The sequence below is a fragment of the Periplaneta americana genome, chromosome 8, assembly GCF_040183065.1.
Source record: "Periplaneta americana isolate PAMFEO1 chromosome 8, P.americana_PAMFEO1_priV1, whole genome shotgun sequence".
Taxonomy (NCBI): domain Eukaryota; kingdom Metazoa; phylum Arthropoda; class Insecta; order Blattodea; family Blattidae; genus Periplaneta; species Periplaneta americana.
The window spans coordinates 50,820,166-50,847,922 of record NC_091124.1 but is presented as its reverse complement, the minus strand read 5'-3'; the positions used below and the strand labels follow the sequence as shown (position 1 = coordinate 50,847,922).

Here is a 27,757-nt window from a genome sequence, read left to right as displayed (position 1 = left end):
AAAAAAAAAAAAAAAAAAAAACTGTATAGCCCTATTTGAAAATTTACACTTCGAGTCTCAAAATTCTCTACATTACCAGTACTTCAAAATTTATTAAAATAAAAGAGGTGGGGGGGGGGCGAAGTAGGATTAACTATTCCTTGATGAACATTAAACAACACGTACTCACCTCTCCTTGTTCTGCATTTCCTTAATCATTAATTCCCCAATGGGGTCAGTCAGTGGGCGCTCCCCAAGGAGCCTCTGTTGGTCCAAGTCTCCCTGCATTTGGCTAAATGCGTGCTCACCAACAGTGACCGAAGAATCCAGCTGCGAAGACAGGTCAACTGATTCGTCACCTACAACAGAAGTTCCAGATGTTATTGTTACTGGCCTGGAAACACAAGTGTAAACAATATGGCGACATATTTTTATTGCTATTGTCATTTTTGACAACTGATGTATGAGATGAACCAAGTGTGAACTTTTACCTATAAGCAAGCATAAATATTTCATTTTGCTTATTTTCTGGACTATACAAGAAACAATAATCTTCACATTCATAAACTATATTCTAACCTAGGCTACAGTGTCAACCTACACTGCTACTGCAATAAACATCCAAAATGAATTTGTCCTTTTCTGTAGGAAACATCAATTTTATTTTCATAACCATTTTCAAGATACCGGTATACATTTTTAATGTACATTCCTTTTGATTCACAAAAGTCAATTTTATTCAGTAACACACAATAGGTTCAATGGGTACTGGTACTATATAAAAAGGAAACAGTGAGAAGGACTGAAAAGCTAGAAAAAACCTGTATGCTACACAGTTCTTATGAGCCTATTCAATTTTACATAAAAGAAAGTGTTTATCTGGCATGTACAATCTGATAATATCTACTATAAAACTAGTTTATTACTGATTACATTACATATTTCATCTGTCAGCACAATACATCATTTCTCATAATAAATAAAGGCTGGTTTGCTGGAATATAATAATAATAATAATAATAATAATAATAATAATAATAATAATAATAATAATGATTTATTTTAGCTGGCAGAGTTAAGGCCGTAAGGCCTTCTCTTCCACTCAACCAGCAAAAAGTATACATACATATGTATCAACTTAAAAAGAATTCAACAATTTGATTTAGATAAGAGCTACATGTATACAAGAGTTATTTACGAATTAAACAACAAAATACTATGAACTATTAATTAAACAATGAAATACAAACTATGTAGCAGAATTTAGCAAAAATACATAGAATGTTAATATATTTCAAATAATGTTAGATAATAGAAAGAGATTATTATGAGACAATTTTGAAAATACAGCACTATCAGGATGCATGTCTAAAGGAAGGAGTAACAATGTAGACAGTGATAGTCTAAGTCAGTATGATTGGAGTGAAATGCTAAGAAGGTTATCTTTTAAGTTTTTTTTTTTAAAGTGTTTATTGTCTTGCAGCCCCTAATACTTTGTGACAGGGAATATGGTGGGAAAATGTACAGTGACATTCACTTTTAGACTCAAGTTATACCAAACGTGCATACTATTAATAATTAATTACTGTTACTTAATTTCACTGGGATTTACTCAGCTTCTAGCAGAAATGAGTATAGGACAGTAACCCTTACTCCTAATAATGCCGATTGTCTGGAAAGGCGGGAATCTTAATCTCCTGCTTCCCCAAGGTTCCCACTTTTCATTTTTCAGAAGTGGGACAAAATTTCACTCATAAGTTCTAAGTTTTTTAAATCTTTTATAGCTGCCTACTGTAACATTACTAATCTTGTTTTAGTACTGTAAAACTTAGTAGGCCTACAATATTATACACATGTCTAACTCAAGTATCCTAGTCTTATAACTGAAATAAAGCTCATATAGTACACCCTAAAATAATTTTGAAGACAGCAGGTAATGCAAAGAATATTATGAGACACATTAATATTACATTCATTTAAGAGTGCTTCCATTTATCTCTTAGCAGATTCCAATACTTGTTCCTCATTTTTAAACTTGTGTATACAAATTTTGAACAAGTCATATTAATGCTCATATTGATGAGAAGTTCTACTTTGATCAAATCAACAGAATATCTGTTACTATCATATCCACATTAAAGTCATACGAGAGAATATTCTCTCTAAATAGGCATGGGGAGGGAGGGAGGTGAATGTTAGTATAGCCACAGTATAAGAAGAATCAGTAGGGACAACTTTTGTCGGCACCTTTGATGTTGTTGGTACTAAATTCAAGCTCAGTAAGGTCTAGTTCTCAATGAATCCAACTATGTCGCTAGTATCAAACCACTATCAAAATATTAGTAAAATATTTATTTATTTTATTGGTCAGTAATACGAATAATCTTGTATGTATATTTCTATCATTAGTATTATGTCGCTAGCAAGTCAAAATACTTGTATCCATTGTTGACGTTCATGTTCGCACTTCACCGCAATGGACGCCATGATGTATTATGTTGTACTTGGATCAATTTTACCAACATAAGCCTCAAACAGTGACTTGAACGTTAGCATCAATTAGTGAATATTTTCATGATATTCATATTCATATTCTTTATTTGCCTGGAAGTACAAGAATACAAGAGGCCTCGTCAATGTGTTAATATAAAAAATAATATGTCAATATTTAAAATATTAAAAGAGCAAAAAATAATAAAATTTAACTAAAATACTACATCATTTTCAAAAAATTCATTCATACTATAAAAGGGATTATTTTGTAGCCATCTCTTAAGCTGAAGTTTAAATTATGTTTCATTAAGTGCCTTTATACTTGTTGGTATCTTGTTATATACTTTCATTGCAGTAATTACATAGCTTGATTGTGTTTTTTGCAACCTGACATGTTGTACGTTTAATTGATCATTATTTCTGGTTTCATAGCGATGCAGATCAGCTATACTTGTATAATTAGTAATATTCTTGTTTACATAAATTAAAAGTTCAAAAAAAAAAAAAAATAGATTGTAGATTGTCATAATCTTTTCATTTTTGAAAAGAGATCTACATGATAGTCTGGGTGGTGACATTGTTAAAATACGAACTGTCTTTTTCTGCAGTAACAAAATGTTTGGAAGATCAGAACTATTTCCATATAAAAGTAATCCATATCTAATAACACTTTCAAATAGTGCATAGTAAACTTGTTTTAAATAATGTTTGGGAATCTTGTACACGATACTTCTCAAGAGATAAATTACTCTAGAAATTCTTTTACATACATAACTGACATGGCTGTTCCACCTTAGTTTAGGATCCAGATACATACCCAGCATCTTTACAGATTCATTTATCACATTATTTTGGGTTTGTTTCAAACTTAGCGTTAACACATGAGTTTTTTCATCATTAACAATAAATCCATTAATTGAAAACCACTTTCTTATTTCAGCAAATACAGCTTGCTTCATAAACTCTAACACAGCAGTATTATTATGTGTGATAACAAAAGTTGAATCGTCAGCATACATTATAGTTTTAGCCGACACAATATATGGCAAGTCATTTATCATAATAAGAAACAGGAATGGACCAAGAATAGAGCCCTGAGGAACAGTAGTAATTATTATTATGGTTATATTGGCATTCCTTTGCCTCATGTCTTTAAAATTGTTAAAAGATGAGTAATGAATGTTTTCAGTTAATATTAAATTATGCCAGCCTGTCGTAGATGGAGATCCATCTGGTGGAGGTTCCAGATAATACACCCGGTTTCGTGACATGCGCACTCAGAATTTGTTCCCACGAAATGGCTTAGGTGTCTTTACTGTATGTTCTCTATACTGTGGTATAGCAGTTAACCCTTAAATTGGCAAAACTTCATTTCTCACACTAGTTTATTAAATCATGTCGGACTGTAAAGAAAACAACTATAGCAATGTCCATATTTTATAATGTTGTGCAATATTATAGTATTGCATAATTTTAATTTTCCTACCAATTTTTTTTTTCTATTGTTCTATTAAAATTACAGTGACCACCTCTCTGGTGTAGGGGTCAGCATGCTGGTCTCTTACGCAGAGGGCCCGGGTTCGATTCCCAGTCGGGTTGAATTTCCTGGTTGAGGTTTTTCAGGGTTTTTCCTCAACCGTAAGGCAAATGCCAGGAAATTTGGGCCACAATATCCCTGAAAATCACCGGCCTCATTCATCACCGAAATCATATTCATAATGAATCAGTAATATACAATACAGTCGCCATCTAGTTCACAACAATAGAACCAGTCTCAACAATTGTACACAGGCCTTCGGATTTCAACCAAAAGATTAACTCGTGATATGACCAAAGATGTTGTTGTTGTTTTCTAATGCCAGGCGTTTGACAATAAAGTCATTTCACCTCTTGCACTCCAATATTTTTCAAAGATATTATCATGGTCAGCCACTGAAGCACAGATTTTGAGATGTTCCGAATCCATTTCTTGGTTTGAGTTGCACAATGAGCAGTTAGGGGACTGATACATTCCAATTATGCAGGTGTTTGGCCAAACAATCATGGCCTGTTGCCAATCTCGATTTTCGTGGTAAATCGGGAATTAACTGTGGATTATGATGCAGAGAGTTCCATTTTTTCCCTTGTGATTGTGTTATCAAATTTTGTTTGTTGAAGTCTAAGTATGTAGATTTAATAAATCTTTTCACAGAGTAATATGTAGATTTAGTAACAGGTCTGTAAGTAGCAGTGCTGCCCTTCTTTGCTAAAGCATCCGCATTCTCGTTTCTCAGGATTCCACAATGGGATGGTATCCATTGGAACACAATTATTTTATTGAGTGATATTAATTGAGACAGCATTTTAGTTATTTCTGCTATTTGAGATGAAGGTGTGTGTTTAGAGACTATTGATAGAAGCTGCTTTGGAGGAAGACCAAAGATGTTAAAGTGAGTATAAATAACAGCGGGGGGGGGGGAGCATATAGCCTATTAACCTGTTGAATTCTATAGGATACATTGTCAATTTAAGGGTTAAGGGGAATATACAAGTTTGAGCACTAAAAAATTAGGGAAATTCATTACTTTTTTTCTCAGCAACTAATAACCCTTTCACCTTGCAATTTGACATGCTCAGTAGTGACTGCTTCTGCAATTATAGACTATTTTCAGATTTACTAAAAGTTTCACCATTATGAGTAATTACTAATTATCATAACAAAAAATGACCGTTTTTGTGCATTGATGTGCCGTTTTTATGATAATGTCCACAATAATATGAATATTTCTGAGCCATTCTTTTTTCTATTTATTCCTGAATGTCAAATGAATAATATGAACTACACTCTTTGAAACGTCTACAATAGAATTGTTTTTATTTATTATGATAAGTTAAATTTTTAACGTTTTTATAGGTAAAAAAACAATTAAAACTATAAATGTTACAGCAATAATTGTAGTTCATCTTGTATGAAAGACAGTTGCATGCAAAATTTTAATGCGGTATCTTAAAAACTTACCAAGTTATTACAAAAACGGTTTTGATAAATGCAAGTTATGGAAAATGAGCATTAAATATACCTTATGTGTGGAGAGCTAAATAAGCACACGCTCGTGTGTTTATGGTCATATTTACCAAAATATTGCATATATCATAAAAAATTCCTTCACTGACATAAAGATAAATATCCAATCTTTATATAAAAAAATAAATTGAAAAATTACTTTTTTTTAACCCTCAAACCTGTATATCCCCCTTAAGACAAAACACTACTGCAAAGCTTTAAGGCCACAGGTTCGGCTCCCGATGGAGTCATGGATTTTCTCCACCGACCTAATCCTTCTGGCAGTACTATGACTCTAACAGAAATGAGCACTAGGGACATTTCCTTGGGGGTAAAGGTAACGGGCATGTAGGGATGACATCCCTACAGTCATTAATGCCTTAATTGGCCTGTAACAGGGTTGGCTTTACCTAACATAGGCAATGGAGGAAGGTATAGCCAAGACACACACCACCTCTGCCAAAGTTGGCAGACTGCACTGTTTAAAAATCCCCACCTACTTCAAGTCCACACTTGTTGCCCTTTTCTTTTTCTAAACTTTTTGGCAGTAGGATTTTTAAGACACTGCAATTATAGTCTATAAGCACAGCATCCAAATTGACATTAAACTTCCAATGCAGTAACTGCTTCAAGTCCACTTAATCAATCAACTAAAAAGAATATATTTTTGTATTTCTTTTGACTTGTTCCTCATCATAATGCTACTATGTTGATGTAATCTATGTTCTATGGAATACAATAAATGAAATGAAATTAAAAAAGTGAAAAATATATAATTACATACACATATTTGATTATTCCATTTTGAATCTTGCGTACACTACTTTTAACACTTGAATATAAATAATTGATTAACTAGCGGACTTACTCGTGTTAATTATGAAAGTCTGTGTGGCTTACAGCTGTTTCGGTGCTTCATCACACCATCCTCAGAGCCTACTAGATCTCGGCGTCATCTCGAACTTCTCTGCCTGTTATGAGGGTGCGTTTGATTGTTGAAAGGTGTTGAAAAGTGGAGTCAATAGTCACATTTCAGTACATACACACTATTTGACTCCACTTTTCAACACCTTTCAACAATGAAACGCACCCACATAACAGGCAGAGAAGTTCGAGATGACGCTGAGATCTAGTAGGCTCTGAGGATGGTGTGATGAAGCACCGAAACAGCTGTAAGCCACACAGACTTACATAAGTAACACGAGTAAGTCCGCTAGTTAATCAATTACTTATATTTGAATAATTCTATGGTGCGCGATAAAAAGGGCGTAAGTCATAAACTGTAAGTTTTCAGTAGAGCAAAAGGAAAATTTGAAACGAGGAACAATACCATAATGATGGGCTAGAAATCTGACGGTGTACAACATAATGGAAGAGGATAGACATACGCCCTTTTTATCGCGTACCACAGAATTCCCAGTTGGCAACAAGCAAGACTGCTGACTGACTCGTGAGCTGATTTGATTAACCATTTGTGTACATTGTGAGTTCACTGGCGGTGTTTTTAGTTAGCTCGTATTATTAGAACTTGTGAAGTGCTTATTTAAACTAGGATGTAAAATGTTTGTCCAATGATCTACACAGTACGGGTTGGTATGCTGTACTTACTTACTTACTGGCTTTTAAGGAACCCGGAGGTTCATTGCCGCCGTCACATAAGCCCAACATTGGTCCCTGTCCTGAGTAAGACTAATCCAGTCTTTATCATCATATCCCACCTCCCTCAAATCCATTTTAATATTATCCTCCCATCTACGTCTCGGCCTCCCCAAAGTTCTTTTTCCCTCCGGCCTCCCAACTAACACTCTATATGCATTTCTAGATTCACCCATACGTGCTACATGCCCTGTCCAGCTCAAACGTCTGGATTTAATTTTCCTAATTATGTCAGGTGAAGAATACAATGCGTGCAGTTCTGTGTTGTGTAACTTTCTCCATTCTCCTGTAACTTCATCCCTCTTAGCCCCAAATATTTTCTTAAGAACCTCATTCTCAAACACCCTTAACCTATGTTCCTCTCTCAAAGTGAGAGTCCAAGTTTCACAACCATAAAGAACCCTAATCGTTTGTGGATTTTCTCCTAACATATTCATGTCATCCACATAGACAAGCAACTGATGTAACCCGTTCAATTCCAAACCCTGCCTGTTATCCTGGACTTTCCTAATGGCATACTCTAGAGCAAAGTTAAAAAGTAAAGGTGATAGTGCATCTCCTTGCTTTAGCCCACAGTGAATTGGAAACGCATCTGACAGAAACTGACCTATACAGACTCTGCTGTACGTTTCACTGAGACACATTTTAATTAATCGAACTATTTTATTGGGAATACCAAATTCAATAAGAATATCATATAAAACTTCTCTCTTAACCGAGTCATATGCCTTTTTGAAATCTATGAATAACTGATGCACTGTACCCTTATACTCCCATTTTTTCTTCATTATCTGTCGAATACAAAATATCTGATCAATAGTTGATCTATTACACCTAAAACCACAATGATGATCGCCAATGATTTCATCCACATATGGAGTTAATCTTCTCAAAAGAATATTGGTATGCCGTACTGTCTAAAATAAAAACTTGATGTTTCCGTACTGGAAAAAAAAAATAGAGACTCGAAAATATATTAATTGTGTACAACTAGTCTTCAATATACCTTGAAATGGAGAATGTTAGATGTGTGAAAAACATTTTGATTTCGATTTCTGCATAAAAGTAGTAGCTGACATCTCATATTCTTTTCTTAAATACTTGTCAATTCGTTGCCTTATCAAATACCATGGTCTGGTACTTCAGGAGTAGCTGTGATTTGTTAATTTCAAAGAATTGAACACACGAGCACAAAGGCAGTTGAAATAAACCCTGACCAATTTCGCAGTAGCTGGCAAAAAGACTCCAAGCAGAGGCTTATTACCAATCCCACATAAGCATCCTACTTACATTTACAATCTAAGATTAGTGATACAGAAATGGAAGACGGGCAGAAAAACGAGACTGTTGATTATAAATACAAACAGATATAACCTGTAGTGATACAAGCATCTCGAACTTGTGTGAACATTTCCATCTTGAAGACAAGCGAAAGTACATTCAGGTCTTCAGGAAATACGTGATACCAATAAGGCATCAGTCATGAGGCAACTAAGCCAGAAGATAATGCGATAGGTTGGCCAGTTTCCCTACTCTTCCATTGCATACATTGCTGACTAGTAACATATTACAGACTTCATACAAATTAAATAATTGATTAAACGGCGATCTTACTCGTGTTAAATGTGTAAGCATGTGCGGCTTACAGCTGTTTCGGTGCTTCTTCACACCATCCTCAGAGCCTACTAGATCTCGGCGTCATCTCGAACTTCGCTGCCTGTTGTGTGGGTGCGTTCGATTGTTGAGAAGTGTTGAAATGTGGTGTCAAATAGTGTGTGTGTTCTGAAATTATTGATCTGTGTGTTGAGAATTTGATCAGGGTGTGTTTTAGTGTGTCTGTATATTTCATATTGTTCTAGTGTTCTATGAAATATACAGACACACTAAAACACACCCTGATCAAATTCTCAACACACAGATCAATTTCAGAACACACACACTATTTGACACCACATTTCAACATTTTTCAACAATCGAAGGCACCCACACAACAGGCAGCGAAGTTCGAGATGATGCCGAGATCTAGTAGGCTCTGAGGATGGTGTGAAGAAGCACCGAAACAGCTGTAAGCCGCACATGCTTACACAATTAACACGAGTAAGGTCGCCATTTAATCAATTATTTATATCCAAGTGTTAAAAGTAGTGTACGAAAGATTCAACATGGATCATACAAATTGTTTATCCTCTGACACATATCGTCAAGTGAGATGTGCTGCCTGATAATTGGATGCACATATCAGCCAGAACCTCAATCACAGTCCAGTTACATATTATAGATTGTACTACAATTTCAACTAAAGAATGTGAATGAGCATTACTGTAATGAACGATATCTGCACTAAGAAAAGGAATACTCTCCTGTAAAAGAGTTCCCAGGCTTTTGTTCCTATAAGTGTTGAGCCACCAGTGTCAGCGTTTAATTTCTTGCCTTAATTGCAATAGTGTCTGCGATCTGGAAGGTCCGCAGAGGAAACTGCATGACGAAGAAATAACCTTGGAAAATAAGTGCAGTACGAGTCCGTGGAGAGTTAGTCTGACCAAAGAGTTTTCAACAGTATCCCATAAAATTTATTTTCAACTACAGCACTGGATCTACATAAAAATTATTAATGAATTCATGAGAAACCCGAATGTCTATATGAGTGCAGGAGTGAATGTGTGAAGCCAGTTATCTGCTGCCAGGGTTGCCAGATTCTCTAGTCAGGAATCCAGGACAGGTAATGATACTGCATACTGTAACGTGATTACATATGAAGAGTTCACGGAAAAAACGATGAATGTCACATTTCTGTTAAGGATTAGATAATGATCTAATTGAATGTATAACTGCAAGATGTAGTCTGTTTCTATAGAAAATAATGGAAAGAATTACTGTATTCGTGGTGATAATTTTCCTTTTTACCATTTTTCATAAGAACAACATTAAATTTCGTAGTGATCCATTGAATTAGATAATCGCATTAATCTTAACAAAACTGTGACATTCATCGTTTTTCCCGCGAACTCTTCACATTTGAATTATCAATATGTAGTACACCTGATTTTATCATTTTATGTGTTTCAATTAATTATATGGTGCTTAAACTTTTAATTTTGTTACATTTTTGTTAGATAATGAAACCCGAATGTCTATATGAGTGCAGGAGTGAATGTGTGAAGCCAGTTATCTGCTGCCAGGGTTGCCAGATTCTCTAGTCAGGAATCCAGGACAGGTGATGATACTGCACACTGTAACGTGATTACATATGAAGAGTTAGCGCAAAAAACTATGAATGTCACATTTCTGTTAAGGATTAGATAATGATGTAATTGAATATATAACTGCAAGATGTAGTCTGTTTCTATAGAAAATAATGGAAAGAATTACATTGATTAAAGTTCTCGTTAACACTTTGTTAAAAACATAAAATTTACTCTGTCACACGTTAAAAGTGTTAAATTTGTTAAAAAGGTATTTACCTTCGACAGATGGCCCGTTTCGACGCTATTTGTCGTCGTCTTCAATGTCTCTTGAACCACTGCTGATTTTGGCTCTGCAATGTGCAGTTGTCGATGGTAGGGGTGGGGGTGTGTTGCTCCTATGGTGGGGGTTGGTTGTCTGTATGCTATGACGTACTATGACGTCAAACAATGTGTGCGTATTGAACTGTAGTTGCGTATTAAGTATATATTGTGGGTGTACTATTGTATTCTTATATATTTCGTATTGTTCTAGGATGTTTAACTGTGAACTTTTGGTGTGATGTGTAAAATTTCCATATCTGTTTCTATATTATTGTAGTCATGATTATTGTCGATAATGTGATCTGCATAATTTGATGTAATGTAAGGTTTGGTTATAGCTTTAATATGTTCGTTGTATCTTGTATGAAAGGATCTTCCTGTCTGTCCTATGTAAAAATGTGGGCAACTATTGCATTTTAATTTGTAAACTCCAGTTGAATTATATATATTTGAATGTTTAGTGTGGTTATTTAAGTATTTCTGTGTTGTATTATTTGTTTTGTATGCAATTTTGTATTTTAGTTTTCTGAATGAAGTTGCAATTTTGTGGGTATTGGTATTGTGATATGTTAAAGTTATGTATTTATTCTCGTGTGCTGTTTGTGTTGGTTTGGTCTGTTTTTGTTTTGCCTTTTTTATTAGTGTGTCTATTATGTTAGGGTTGTATCCATTGTCTTGTGCTATATATTTTATTGTGTTTAATTCTTCAGTGTAGTTGTCATTGTTCATTGGTATATTAATTAATCTGTGTGTCATTGTACGGAAAGCTGCATGTTTATGTTGTATGGGATGATTTGATGAATTGTGTATATGTGTTGTGGTTGTAGTGGGTTTCCTGTATATTTTGAATTCGTGTCTGTTATTTGTTTTGGTTATGGTGATGTCTAAGAAGTTTATAGCTTGCTTATGTTCCATTTCTACTGTATACTTTAATTTGGGGTGTATTTTGTTGAGTTGTTGATGTAGGTTTTCTATTTGTCTTTTGTTTCCATTATATAAGCCTATTATGTCATCTACATATCGATGCCAGTACATTATTTTCTCTGCGTGTTTGTTGTTGTCGGTATTTAGTATGTGTGTTTGTTCTATGTTGTGAATAAAGATTTCAGCTAATATACTTGATATAGGTGAACCCATTGGTAATCCTTCAGTTTGTGTATAGTATTTGTTGTTATGTGTGAAATAATTTTGTTTAGTAATAATTCCTGTGATGCGTATAATTTCGTTAATGTGAGTCTGTGGTATGTTGTTTTTGATAAGCATTTTCCGAAGTATTTCTAGGGTTTCTGTTACTGGTATGTTTGTATATAAATTTACGATGTCAAATGATGCTAATGTTGTATTGTGTGGAATGTGTTTGTGTTTTATTTTGTTAACTAAGTCTATGGTGTTGATTATTGTTGTTGGGTTTTCAAATTGTATACTATTTATAATGTTGTCTATATATTTCGCTAATTTGTATGCTTGTATGCACAAGACAATGGATACAACCCTAACATAATAGACACACTAATAAAAAAGGCAAAACAAAAACAGACCAAACCAACACAAACAGCACACGAGAATAAATACATAACATTAACATATCACAATACCAATACCCACAAAATTGCAACTTCATTCAGAAAACTAAAATAGAAAATTGCACACAAAACAAATAATACAACACAGAAATACTTAAATAACCACACTAAACATTCAAATATATATAATTCAACTGGAGTTTACAAATTAAAATGCAATAGTTGCCCACATTTTTACATAGGACAGACAGGAAGATCCTTTCATACAAGATACAACGAACATATTAAAGCTATAACCAAACCTTACATTACATCAAATTATGCAGATCACATTATCGACAATAATCATGACTACAATAATATAGAAACAGATATGGAAATTTTACACATCACACCAAAAAGTTCACAGTTAAACATCCTAGAACAATACGAAATATATAAGAATACAATAGCACACCCACAATATATACTTAATACGCAACTACAGTTCAATACGCACACATTGTTTGACGTCATAGTACGTCATAGCATACAGACAACCAACCCCCACCATAGGAGCAACACACCCCCACCCCTACCATCGACAACTGCACAGCGCAGAGCCAAAATCAGCAGTGGTTCAAGAGACACTGTAGACGATGACAAATAGCGTCGAAATGGGCCGTCTGTCGAAGGTAAATACCTTTTTAACAATTTTTACACTTTTAACGTGTGACAGAGGAAAGAATTACTGTATTCGTAGTGATAATTTTCCTTTTTACCATTTTTCATAAGAACAACATTAAATTTCGTAGTGATCCATTGAATTAGATAATCACATCAACCTTAACAAAACTGTGACATTCATCCTTTTTCCCGCGAACTCTTCACATTTGAATTATCAATATGTAGTACACCTGATTTTATTCGTTTTATGTGCTTCAATTAATTATATGGTGCTTAAACTTTTACTTTTGTTACATTTTTGTTAGATTATGAAATTTCCTTAGAAAATTATTGATAGTCTGGAAAAATTATGTCATCTTACAGAAAAAATGCATATTAAAGTGTTTAAACCCTATCAATAATAAATCAAGTTCCAAAGAGAGTAAAGAATAAAGATACTGCATAATATCTAATACATACTACAATATTATCGTTAAATAAATTTCTAAATTACAGACAGCAGCTCAAAGAATTTTGAGTGACCACAGGTGACATTGATGACAACACTGACAGGGTCTTCAAAAAATAAATAAGGCATTTTAAAAACAATTTTACAGAAATGAGCGAAGAACTGTATTTTTCCAATCTTTTTGACATTCTGGGGCAAATATAACTCAATCCAGGACACAGGACACACTATTAAAATCCAGAACAATCCTGGGAAATCAGAATGTCTGGCAACCCTGCCTGCTGCTAAAGTATTTAAATATTATCTTCCCTGCAGTCTTTAGCTCTTCAAGGCCTTGCTATACATGGTCACAGTGATGAAATGATGACACAAGTAATTTAATAAACCTACTACGTCTTCGAAATGAAGATTTCCCTGAACTTATTATATGGATGGCCTGAGATTCATGCAAGTGATATTCTCGTGACATATTCAATGAAAAGTTGCAAATTATAAGTCATCCTAATACCGGAAGAATTCGACAATGATACATAAATATTGCAAAGTCTATCTTGATTTGATAGGTTTTTCTATTAAGGGGTTAGATACAGCTTACAGCAGTAAAATTTTGGAAATATTCAACATTTTTTTTCCTCCATAACTGTATCATTGTACAATAATGAAAACTAGTATGTGTAGAACACTGTCCTGGTATATGAAAAAAAATATATATTTTTACGATTTAAAAAAAATGTATATATAAATATATATATATATTTTTTTAATTAAAACTGCTGGCCATTCACTTTGCAGTGATGAAGCGTTTTCCTCATAACTCAAAAACTTGTTAACTTTTTCATGTTCTCTCTCTTTTATTTTATTGCTGAAACTCATATTTATAATATCATGCTCTTTCAACTATATTCCTTAATGAATTATATATCTTTTTATTTTGTGTAATAGAAAATACTGATATTTGACCATTTTTAAAATGAATTTATTTTTTACCAGACAATCTATCAAAGGTAGAGAAGTGATCTTGCATCATATTGTAGATATGACATGCATAAATACATACAAAAAATTTCATCACAGAATGTTGGATAGTTTTTGAGTTATGTGGGAAATGCGTCTTCATTGCACAGTGAACTGAATTTTGAAAAAAAAAAAAAGAAAAAAATGTAAATCATTTTTTAAATCGTAAAAATACTTTTTTCATATAGTAGAAGGACAGTGTTTTACACCTACTAAATTTCATTACTGTACAAGATACAATAATGGAGAAAAAATGTTGAATATTTCCAAAATTTTACTGCTGTAAGCTGTACCTAACCCCTTAAACATGTGTATAATATATGCTTGAAAACGTTGACAGATGATCTTCAAAGTACTTTAGAAGAAAATTTTATAGGACTTTACGAAACTTCCAACACGCAAGCTGAAGAACTGTTTTGAGATTATTATTCTGATGTACTTAGTTTAAAATATTTTGATTTTAGCTACAGCACCTGCAGGTATGTGTTATGACTGTGTATCCAATATGACAGGAAAACAGTCAGAAGTATAGGGAAAGGTGTGTGAGAAGAAACCAAAAGCATTATTATTCATTCATTGTTTAGTTCAGTCATTAAACTTTGTTATTCAAGATACTGTGAAGATTGTTGCTGGTTGCCGTAATGTCTTTAACTTAATAAAAGAAATCATTGCATAATTGTGAAACAATTCCCTAAAACACACTATTTTAAGCAGTTACATTATCATGATGCTGTTAATTTATAACCCTCCTACCCAGCTAGGTGGATAATTCGCTTCTTGTAATTATCGATTAATTCCATGTCAGATAATTAAGACACATTATTACAAAGAGATTCGCCTGATGCACAAGCCAAGACAAATGGATTTTGTCTTCAAACTAGAGTAAAACCTCGCTAATCTGAACTGTGCAAGTAGAATCCGAACCTGTCCAGATTAGCAAATGTCCGGATTATCCGAAATTCTATGTTATATTCTAACTTCTATATGTAATCCACTAACATATAACAAGAAAATTAGAAACGTGTTAATGTCTTCAATTTGATTAAATAAATTTATAGCCTATGTGTATGAATTAATCAACCTATATTAAATTTGTATTCTATAATTTTTGAATACTGTATATATTTTTTTTCATAAATTGTCCTACTTTATTCACGAACGATATTATTCTTGTCTATGTTAATATTATATTATATAATTTCATTGCAGCTGTAATTTTAATTTTAGTTCCTATTTTATTTTATTTTTTATATTCCTCTTATATTATATTATATTATATTATATTACATAATATTATATTATATTACATAATATTATATTATATTATATTATATAATTTCACTGTAGCTGTAATTTTAATAGTTCCTATTTTATTTTTATTTTGTATATTCTCTTATAGGCCTATTAATAATAGGCCTATATCTGAACTGCGACCGAACACAAGCGCTGCTCATTCAGTCCTCAAATTTTGTTAATATTACTGTATCTTCTTTTTTATATTGATTGTATTATTTTATTTTTATTGTTGTAATTGCATTCTGTATTCTGTATATTTAAATTTAAATTAATAAATCATCCTTAGCTCGACATCCCAACATGGATCCTGGCTGTCCATAGGAGTTTCCGCCATTCAAAATTAATAATAATAATAATAATAATAATAATAATAATAATAATAATAATAATAATAATTATTATTATTATTATTATTATTATTATTATTATTATTCCTCAATATACCGCGTATATATTTTTTATTGTAATTTTAACATCTCGTAAATTTCGTAATGCTTATTAAAACGTGTTGTGACTCATTATTTTTTCAAAACTCGTAAAAATTTCGATCCTAAATTAATTTTTAGTTTAAACATATGGACTTTTTTTAAAGTGTTTCCTTAAACTTTTCAAAGAATGATCACAATCTGGCGAGGTTGGCTACAATTTTCGTCAGGTTCTTTTCCTCCCCTTCCATTCGGATTAGCGGTACTACTACTGGTATAGCATCGTAAAATAACTCATCAAAAGAAAATAAAAAAGACTTGGAACTTGAAGATGAAATGGTGCAACCATGTGTTATAGAAAGGGCTTCGAATTGCAGCCTCAAGAAGTCAATTCGTGCAGCAATGGAAGGTATCGGAGTGAAATCAAACATCTCTATAGTAATCACGCCACCCCATCAAGGGGGAAAAAAAGGGGGTCGTTATCACATGTGTCCCAAAATACCAGGCAAGAAGACAGAATTTAGGTGTAGAAAATGTTAACTGTGAGCATGCAAAAGTCATTCCATAAAGAGAATTGTAATCCAATGCGCCAAGTGCAATGAAGACTAGAACTGATATGAAATGTCAAAATTGGTAGCACTGAAAAATGTTCTCTTGCTCATAACGGGCTCAAAATTGATGTTTAATAAAAAATAAGCCATGTAATGTTAAACTGTGTATTTGACTCTCATATCAAATAAATATGCACACGGACCAAACTTGTCACCCTTATCACTGTCCACTTCAGAACTGTCATTCTCTACGTTTACCTAACTCTTTCAATAACTTCTTCTCTACCTATGTCCTTCATACACGAAGAAAACGAAGTCACACATAGGAACACCTGTCAACAACTGACATTCGAACGGAGGGGCAGGTTCAGATACACAGGCTATAAACTATAGGGAAAATTGTAGCGTGCGTTTTTCTGCACTACCAGAAACCCGCCTATTCAGTATTCCTTCTGTCCCTACTATAGTTCTTTTGTTGCGGCGAGATCTCTCAAAGGATTGCATGAATGCTTTCTAGTTTATTTCAAATACTCACTGTTTCGCACAATTATATGCTTGCTATATTCAAATCATAACATTTACAATTGGAATAATTGGATCGGTATAACAGATGACACAATTGCGGTTGAGATAAAAAGAAATTGCCGCATTGCTTTCGCATGGCTAGTATTTCCTCTACGAACAATAATAGGCAGGCTCAAGTTTTTTGGAGAAAAATTTTCAGTAATTCTGTGAAAATTTCGCGATCATTTCTTTCACCACGTAAAGTCATACATTCATTCATACACAATCTTAATTAGCAATAATCTTATACACGGTAATGTGTTTGCAACATTCATGACGAAATGAAGCTTCAATAATAATTTATACACTTTGTAAATCATCATTATTATTACCGTACTTTTATACGAAAACTCTGTCATCAATGGTCCTGTAGGACAATAAAGAGAATAACAGAATTCCCAAATAATTTGTCTTATTCTTCTGCAGCTAACATATTCGGAACTAATGTACTGCATTCCTTAAAATATTTTAATAAGAAATGCCCTTTTCTCGTTTTTATCGCAGAAATGAAGATTTTTCGTAGAAGAAGCCAATTTTCGCGAAAATTTGCGACAAATTTACTGTCAAAACACTAACTTTTATTATAAAACTTGCATATAGCTTTTGGTCAGAGCGTGGTGCCGACCACACCACCTTATTCTAGTGCCGAGGTCATGGAAAGCATGGGGCTCTACCTCCATGCCCCCCCAAGTGCCTTCATGGCATGTGACGGGGATCCTTTTACCTTTTTATAGCTTTTGGTGCATCTCAGTCACAGTTCGTGTTTATCGCTAATAACAAAAAAAACCTGACTCTGGCAATAGGAATAGCATAGCTACATATTAGCTCTACACAAAGAATATCACAAGGTATTGCAATGTATAAAAAATAACTGAGAAAAGCGGCAAAACTTTGAACATTGAAAAACAACGTGACTGGTGTGGAGAACTAGATTTATCATAATAATTATATACATATGCTCTAAAATTCTTTCACAAGGCCAAATTGCCAACCATTTTTTTTTTTCGGAGGGACCTTTCACCACTCTTGTAGCTAAGGTCTTCATCAGTCCCCCCTTGGAAAACAAACATAGGCGCCCTTGCAGAATTATAACTCAAAATTTAAAACGAGGAAAAAACCGAAATTTATGTTTACTGTCTTAATATTCCAACTTTTATCGGTTGTTTGTTCTTAGTTTGTACTATTACTCTTCTTTGCATAGCATCACAGTCTACTATATATAGTCACGAAGCTTGAGTTTTGAGGGTGCTAGAAACAATAGACTGTGACGGTACTATTTTGCATTGCCTGTAATGAGGCGATATTAGCGATCCTAGTGGTGAGCAACTATCTAATGTTTGCATATTTACTACGTATTGAGCTTCGCGACTATATATATATATATATATATATAGGCTACTAGACTGTGATAGCACTCTATAGGGCACAAGGGCTTTTAGGTGCCAGCATCTGGGTTGTTATCAATTTCGGCGAACTTGTTGCAAAGCCTCTGCTTTGTGGTAAGAACTTCGAAATGTTTTTTACTGAAATTTGTAACTAGATAAATGTCCATCGCTGTGGAGTAACGGCCAGAGCGTCTGACCATGAAACGAGCGTGTCCGGGTTCGAATCCTGGTTAGGACAAGTTACCTGGTTGGAGTTTTTTCCGGCGTTTTTTCCTCAACCAAATGAAACAGAATTGCAGAGTAACTTTCGGCGTTGAGCCTCGGACTCATTTCGCCATCATTAATTCACATATCATCATCCATACCATAGCCCGGATACAGTTCACGGTTCGGCTACCCAATGATTCACACAATAAGAGTGGTAAGCACAATAAGCCTCAGGCTGTAGTGTTAAGCCTTCGGATCCCTTCTCCATACAAGACAAAGAAAAACTAGATGAACAAGCTGATCTTAAGATTTAAAAATGTTCTAGTACTACTTACAATTACTGAGAATTCCAGTTGAATTAGCAAAACGGTGATACATGGTTCACAGTCGCTGGACAAATGTAGCACTACGCAATGTCAATCAAACTCTAGGTCATTATCCTTCCACAAGTAACGCAGCAGTACAACCTGCAGAGTTCCTACAGAGCAGACGTCCGAATACCAGAGATTTGCTTGTCACAGTGACTGAGTCAAAGCAAACAGACGGAACAGATGACACAAACTGTAAACAGGCGTGGCTTCAATGCTGAAGCGGTACAAAGGCTAGCTCTTCACAGGCAGGATATAAGCTTACTTCATTCCGTCATGCACTCCACAGGATGGCAGGTATTCATGTGTGAAAGTGTTGTTGAGTGTCAGCACATTTTATAATACATGAAACAAACTAACACGACAAGCTTATGTTTATAAAGGGACAAAAGAAGAGGGCAGGGAAGTATCCATTACTGAGTTAAATAAAAATTGTTGTGATTATATACATTGTGTTTACGAACAATGACCACAACCATGATGATGGACTGTCTAAAAGTGTGTCAATCACCTCCTCAGAATATTAATTCTTATGAGTTCCTTAATGAAGAATGTCACACTTGACATTAACTAGGTTTCTCGGGTAAGGCCGTTATGACAATGCATATCCTATACAAAATCCATAGATCGATAGATACCGGTACACCATAGTTCGGTCGATCACTAATAGTTTCTCACCAAGACTACCAGAAGTCGATTGCGGGTAGATTCTGTAGAATTATTTAATAAAAAGGGAGAACGATTATTGAGAGCAGTGTTTTCCCTGCCTTACTTCATTATCGTCATATCACAGTCTAGTATATACAGTCACGAAGCATGAGTTGTGAGGGTGCTAGGAACAATAGACTGTGCCGGTACTATTTCGCATTGTCTGTAATGAGGCGATAGTAGCGATCCTAGTGGTTAGCAACTATCTATGGATGCATATTTACTACGTATTGAGCTTCGTGACTGTATATACTAGACTGTGGTCATATCATATTTTCATCATCTCTGAATAATAATCTGTAGTTGAAAGTGGATGTAAACAATTGCGAGTTACACAAATACAGACGTTGAAACATATTCAAAAGTGTTTAGACACCAGGTTTGTTGATTCCAGCTCGGCTGACGGTAATGGCTTTCATCATCATCATCATCATCATCATCATCATCATCATCATCATCATCATCATCATCATCATCACCATCTTTATCTTTCAGCAGGTCGTCCTTGACTTCGTCGTCCTTTGTGAGCACAGTTCCATCACAGTCTAATATCACACAGTCATGAAGTTTGACGTGATTTTTTGCATTTCTCGCGATACAACGCTCCAAGCTGTTAACAACTGAGAGTACAAGGAACAATAGACTGTGCCGGTACTATTTCGCATTGTCTGTGATGAGGCTATAGTAGCGATCCTAATGGCTAGCAACTGAAGCTCAACTGTCATTAGATGCATATTACCAACGTATTGAGCTTCGTGACTATATACTAGACTGTGGTTCAATATTCTGTAGCGTATTCTATCTTCATTAATTCTGTAAACATGCGCATACCAATTTCTTGTATAATCTTCAATTGATGAGTTTAAATATTCCTAGTTCTTCGCGAATATCTTCGTTTATTCATCAGGGTGTAACCTGTCACAAATCTCATGAATGTCATCTTTATCATACTATCTAATCTTCTTACCGAGTCTTTATTCAGAGTCCAACATTCTGATCTATATAACAGCACAAGTAATGCTTAAACCTTATAAAATATAAGTAGGCTATGGTTCTTCATGTAGGTACATTTTTTGTTATTGTTATATTTATTGTACTACATATCTATTGGAATAGATTTATTTTTCTATTTATATCCCTAGTTCTATCACTCACTGTCTCTCTAGATAATTAAAATCCATTACACGATTACTTGTTCGATAGGAGCGTTAACATTTATTATTTTTGTTCCAATAGGATTTCTTCCATAAAATTCCATTACTTTAGTTTCGTCTGACGGTATTTTCAAATTATATTCTCTATTAACAATGAGACGATGAATAGCTTTTTGTAAAATCTTCTGCAAATGCTATAACTGCTTAGTCATGTACGAAGAGTAATGTATCTAAATTTTACTATCCATTTTAAAATTGTGTGTTAAAATTTATTGCCAATTTCTGATGACTTCGTCGATATACTGGTTAAAAAGAGCGGATGAGAAGGGACAGCTTTGTCGGACATCTTGATTTATTTCTAAGCCATTAATAGTTTATTTCCACTTTCATTCTTTTCCTCGTTTCTGCATTTAAAAAAATTCTTCGCATGCTTCTCTTGGGAGACTAGTACCGCAAAACCGAGCATTCCCTGTCATAGATTTACGGCACGTAATAAATCTGCAAACATAATTTTAACTATATTGGGTGTAACAAGACAAGACAATATGTGATACAATCAGATGATTACAGTGGAAAAACGGACTATAAAAACAATTCCTATAAAAATTTATAAACAGCATAAATGTGTCTAGTCTTTCCTACGAAATTGACTGAAATTGTGCAGCGATGAAAATAATAGACAATCCTCTAAAATGAAATTTTTGTGTGGTTGTTGTATTGTATTCTATTTATTAACATTCCATGGTATTCATACATGCTTACAGCTAGAATACGGAACAAGTCAAAAAAACTTAATACTATTATAAAATCTTAATTTATAGTCACAGTCTAGATGAAATATATACAGACGAGATTTACAATATAGTCTACTAGTACAACACATAGTTTTAGTATCAATTTCATGAAGTGTTATTGAATGTCATGAATTCACCTACAGAATAGAAGGCGTGAGAAATTAGGTACTTCTTTAATTTGCCCCTAAATAATTTTATGTTTCGAGTTTCATTTTTTATATCGATAGGGAGGCTATTAAAAATGTTTACTGCCATATAACGCACTCCTTTTTGATAGCACGATAGACTTGCCGATGGAGTATGAAAGTCATTTTTTTGACGTGTATTTATGCTATGAACTGTTGAATTAGTTACAAAGTTTTCACGATTACATACGAGGAAGACTATTAATGAAAAGATATACTGACAAGCCATGGGCATTATTTGTAGTTTTTTGAAAATAGTCCTACACGACTCCCTAGATTTCGCACCTACTATTATTCCAATTACTCTTTTTTGTAATAGAAATATATTGTTACTATCTGTGGAATTTCCCCAGAATATTATTCCAAAACTCATTACCGAGTGGAAGTATGCAAAGTATATTGTTTTTAAGGTATTGATATTTACTATCTTTTAAATAGATCTAATAGCAAAACAAGCTGAATTTAGTTTAGGGGTAATTTCTTTAATATGATTTTTTCAATTTAACACATTATCGATTTTTAAGCCAAGAAATTTGGTTGTTGTTGTTTCTAATAGGGATCTATTGTTAATTATTGCGCTAGAAATTTGCGACGTTGAATTTGGACAGGATTTAAATTGAATTATGTTAGTTTTGTTACAATTTAATACTAATTTATTGACTGAGAACCAGTCACATATTTTGTAGAGAATTTCCTCTGTTGATTAGAATGTGTTGGAGTTATTGGCTGTAATTACTATACTTGTGTCATCTGCAAATAATATGGGATGACCTACATCTTTTATAAGGGGGGCAAGATCATTTATAAACACTAGAAAAAGTAGGGGACCTAATATTGATCCTTGAGGAATTCCATTATTAATAGTTCCCCATGTTGATGTAGATTTCATAGTTGTATTGATTTCAACTTTCTGTTTCCTATCTATGAGATATGAGTGAAACCATTGGTGTGCAACACCTTTAATTCCATAATAATCTAATTTATCTAGCAGCATTTTATGATCTAGCAGTTGTTGTATTGTTGGAAAACAGATCTGAACTTCACAAGTGATACCAACAAGGCACCACTTATGAGACAACTAGGAAAGGAGATAATGAGGTAGAGTGGCCAGTTACTTTTCCCCTCCATTACATACATAGTCGATTAGCTACATATTACGCTAATCAGACTTCAGATGTATACAAACAATTGTTCTTCCTCTGACATTTATAAGTGAGATGTACTGTCTGATAATTATAATTATAATAGATGCCCTACACATCAGCCAGAACCTCAATCAGAGGTATTTCGTGTGGTGCAAACTGTAAAGTATATTCAGGAATATACTACATCCGAAACGAAACCATAAGAAAGGAACTAATTCTAGGGCCTAATGATGAACAAATGACAAAATATAAAAGAGTCAAATGAGTAATTGCTTTGAGACTGCAACAAGGATCGCTTTCTGATGGCAGTATTGGAGCATTAGTAAAAGTTTGAGAAGGTCAAGAAAGCGGTGGATTAATAATGTCAGACAGAAAGTCAAAAGGAGGGTGACAATGGCAAAGGAAGATTTTAACAGAAAGAAAAAAAAAAACACAGGAACTACTTTGTATGGAGTGTGTGGCATTGTATGGGGCAGAAACGGACATTACGACGAAGTGAAGAGAAACGAATAGAAGCATTTGAAATGTGGATGTGGAGAAAAATGGAGCGTTTGAAATGGACAGACAGAACAAGAAATGAAGCTGTGCCAAAAAGAATAGGTGAAGAAAGAATAATGCTGGTACTGATCAGGAAGAGAAAAAGGAATTGGCTGTGTCACTGGCTAAGAAGAAATTGCCCACTGAAGAATGCACAGGAAGAAATGGTGAACGTGAGAAGAGTTCTTGGCGGAAGAAGATATCAGATGATAGACGACATTAAAATATGGATCGTATGCGGAGACTAAGACGAAGGCGGAAAATAGCGAATATTGGAGAATATTGGCGTTGCAGTGAAAGAGCTGTCCTTCGGCAGAAAAATATGAATGGCTCATGTGGCCTGAACCATGAAAATTATTATTATTATTATTATTATTATTATTATTATTATTATTATTATTATTTTGTAGGAACAAACATAACATATTTCAGAAGAAAGCAACGCGTTACTGATAAAAAAAAAATCAGCATTAATATAATAAAATATTACAAGTTATTATTTGAACTGCAGTGTTTCGTAAATGCAAGAACCAGATATTGTTGCAAAATGAAACAAAAAAATGAATATTGCCTCGCTAAATAGGTTTTAACACACGGCACATCAAACATTTTCCTCCCCACTCTAAAAATTTCCAATTGGTAGCGGAAGCTATTGTCATGTTCTATACTCAGCAGACACGACGAAATAAAAAAAAACATATGAAGTCTGCTAAATAGATTTAATTGGTTTAACTCGTCGCTTACCTTAATTCTGTGTGGTGGCTTCTTCCTCGCAGTGACTCAAGTGAGATATGTTATGACATGACTATGAATTATGATTATGAATAAGTATAACGCAACGTAGTGCTAGAACACACGTACATTTGATATGTAGCTCTCAACAATAGGCCTAAACCTTCGTCGACAACTTGCGAAAGAATAAGTTTCATTGACGTGCTTTATAACACAGAAGCCTACCGATTTCTGTGAAGTGACCGTCGCGCAGCCGCGCGGAAGTTGCAAACACATGTCGCATTTTTTACTTACTCATTCAGCAAGGCAATACAAAAAACATTTTACGAAACATAACAAAATGAAATAGAAACTGAATTTTTATGGTTGTTCAAGTATTGATATGAAGCAGAAAAAAAGAAAAAGGAATGCGGAGATATGATTTTTACGCTCTTTAGCTGAGCCATTTCTTCGCACGTCAGGCGAAAAGTATAAAAATATAGACAAAATAAAATGTTAAATCTTATAATTGAAGAGTATGGAAGAAAACTATCTACTTGAACAGTCATTTTCAACCGGTGTGCCGAGAATGATCAGCTGGTGTGCTGCGAGAAAATTAAGATAGTAAAGTTTGCCGAAACGAAAATTTGAAAAATAGAAGTTAAGGCCCGATTGTATAAACTATTTAATCTTAGATCAGAGGTTAAATTGATCCTCGTTTCAGCTGAACTTGGAATTTTGTGTTGTATAAAGTCTAATCTGAGATTAATTTGTCTCAAACTAAAATCAACTTTGACTGAAGAAATTTCTCCGATTAAGTTAGATGATCTAAGTTCAGTTATTTCGTTTCTGTTTGAAATATACGAGTGACAGATTGTGCAAATAAAATATCCATTATTATTAATTTTAATAGATATGTAATAGATATATGACAGGTACATTCATAAATGTTCAATTAACTGTATTACTAAAGGAAAATTGTCGTTTTATAAAGCTTTATTATGTTCAGCAGTATCAAACACCATAACATGAGTCCACACCTGTGGAGTAACGGTCAGCACGTCTGGCCGCGAAACCAGGTGGCCCGGGTTCGAATCCCGGTCGGGGCAAGTTATCTGGTTGAGGTTTTTTCCGGGGTTTTCCCTCAACCCAATACGAGCAAATGCTGGGTAACTTTCGGTGTTGGACCCCGGACTCATTTCACCGGCATTATCACCTTCATATCATTCAGACGCTAAATAACCTAGATGTTGATACAGCGTCGTAAAATAACCCAATAAAAAAACCATAACATGATAACAACTTGGAGAACAGTCAACCTTCTTCTTATTGTCCGCCATTATTTACATAGCACAAAAAACCAGTGTCTCCAACAGAATGTAATACGGAAAGTCGCCAAAAAGTAGTTGTAAAGTCGCTAGATTTCGCATTATCAACAAAGAAAGATTAAATTTTGTCACTATGGAATGCTAAAAAGGTCCCTAAATCCCTATTTAAGCAATATAAAAGTTAAAAGAAATTGTTGTTGAAAAAGAGTTAAAGTCACTAGATTGGCGACAATGAACAAATCTGTGTAACATGGTCCGCGCATCACGTATTTCACCTGTTTATGCGATGTTGCCAAATCCTTTTCACGTGAACTTAGATTGCATTTGAACCAAGGTAATTTGATCGCAGAAAAGTTTTATACAATAGAAGAAGTGTCTGAACTCGGTTCACTTTTCGATCTTCGATCAAAGTTGATCTTTAGTCAGGGAGTTTTATACAATTGGGCCTAAGAGTAGTAAGAAAAAAGTCCACAAGCGTCAACTTTCAGCGAACACGACTCAAGTCAAAATTCAGTAAACACAATGTAAGCACAGTCTAGTATATATAGTCACGAAGCTTGAGGTGATGAGAGTACTAGGAACAATAGACTGTGTCGGTACTATCACAGTCTAAAACCTACTGTGGTACTATTTCGCATTGTCTGTGATGAGGCGATAGTAGCGATCCTAGTGGTTAGCAACTATCTATGGATGCATTTTTACTACGTATTGAGCTTCGTGACTGTATATACTGGACTGTGGTGTAGGTGTGCGATCGGTGGAGAAGAGAATGACTGACGCGCATCCAGTAAAGTTAGAATATCGTAGCAACCTTGAATTTAATTGAGTTTTAATTTAAGGGATCACTGTGACCTTATTAGATCTACTGCGCCAACCCTTAAGCTAGGCGAATTCCTAACTCACACCGGTTGCTACGTACCCAGGTTGCGAGAAGGCAACCCCACTCCTCCCTAGGCCAGTCCCTTACATGCGTCTCCAAGCCGGTGTTCAAGGAATGCTATGGAATGATGATGAAATGGAGAAATGTTTATGAAATTATGTAGATGCCTATTGTGGGGATACGGGAGAACCCCGACAAAACCTCAACTGCGACCTTTTCCGCCACAAGTGTCACTATAGACCAACCTTAAAAAATATCTTATTTTACATGTTTTTTTCAATGAAAAAAAAACACTCTAGTTAAGAACGGCTGGTTTGGATTATATGAGTGTGCCGCGGAATTTAAGTTAGGCCTATAACTTTAGTGTGTCACATGCTGAGAAAGATTGAAAGACGCTGTATTAGAACAACTCATCAAATAGGCTATATGCCTAGAAGTTTTTGTCTGCGATGGATTACTTTTATCACTGTTGTCACTGGATCTTTAGTCATCACATTATTTATATTGTTCTTTCAATTTCTAATCCGTTGTCGCCATCGTTTTCCATCATTCCATTGTCCTTTTCCCCTTCTTAATTCTTTGTTCAATGCCATTATAATGTCGATGATTTTTTTTAGCTGATGATGCTTAACATGGTCTCCCCGGAAAAAAAGTTAAGTTTGGGAGGTGGTTTACGGCTGTACTTGTGTGATAGGCTAAAATATCTCATGTGCCTAGTGTTCTGAGTGTAAAAGCAAATACTGTACTTATATTTATTGTTAAAAAAGTTGTGTACAGTATTTTATTATTAATACTCGGTAATATAATGACAAGTATTTTTATAGTAGCTAATTTCTAAAGCTATTCACTCTGGAACACCTGCGGTTTTGTTTACAAGAATATCAATAAATAATTTTATGCTCGACCATGCCGAAGTGTAGTAATTATACACCTGGTAGCAGTCCTTTAATGCATGTCATTAAAGTACACCTATTCATTAAAGTTCAGGTTTTCGATTATTCTCGGATATGCAATCGAAAGAGAACGAGGGAAACGTCACGGAGGCTGGAAATCCAATACTGTCGCAGAAGGTTATGTTCTGTTACTATAATAATTAGCGTTAATTGTAAATAATATTCAAATAAATTCAATTTGCCATCTCGTTTTTCAATTCTAAATCAATTTCCAGATTATATCAAAATAGTTCATGTT

The 27,757-nt window shown here is 34.3% G+C and overlaps 1 protein-coding gene across 2 annotated transcripts in view; it reads right to left on the bottom strand.

Annotated features, from left to right (window-relative positions):
• Positions 1-27,757, bottom strand: part of Gdap2 (ganglioside induced differentiation associated protein 2) — a 407,655-nt gene that overhangs the window by 110,876 nt on the left and 269,022 nt on the right. For both annotated transcript variants that reach the window (XM_069832879.1, XM_069832880.1), the window contains one exon: positions 170-338. In XM_069832879.1, the coding sequence (XP_069688980.1) occupies positions 170-338 (169 nt within the window). The remainder of the gene's footprint in view (positions 1-169; positions 339-27,757) is intronic.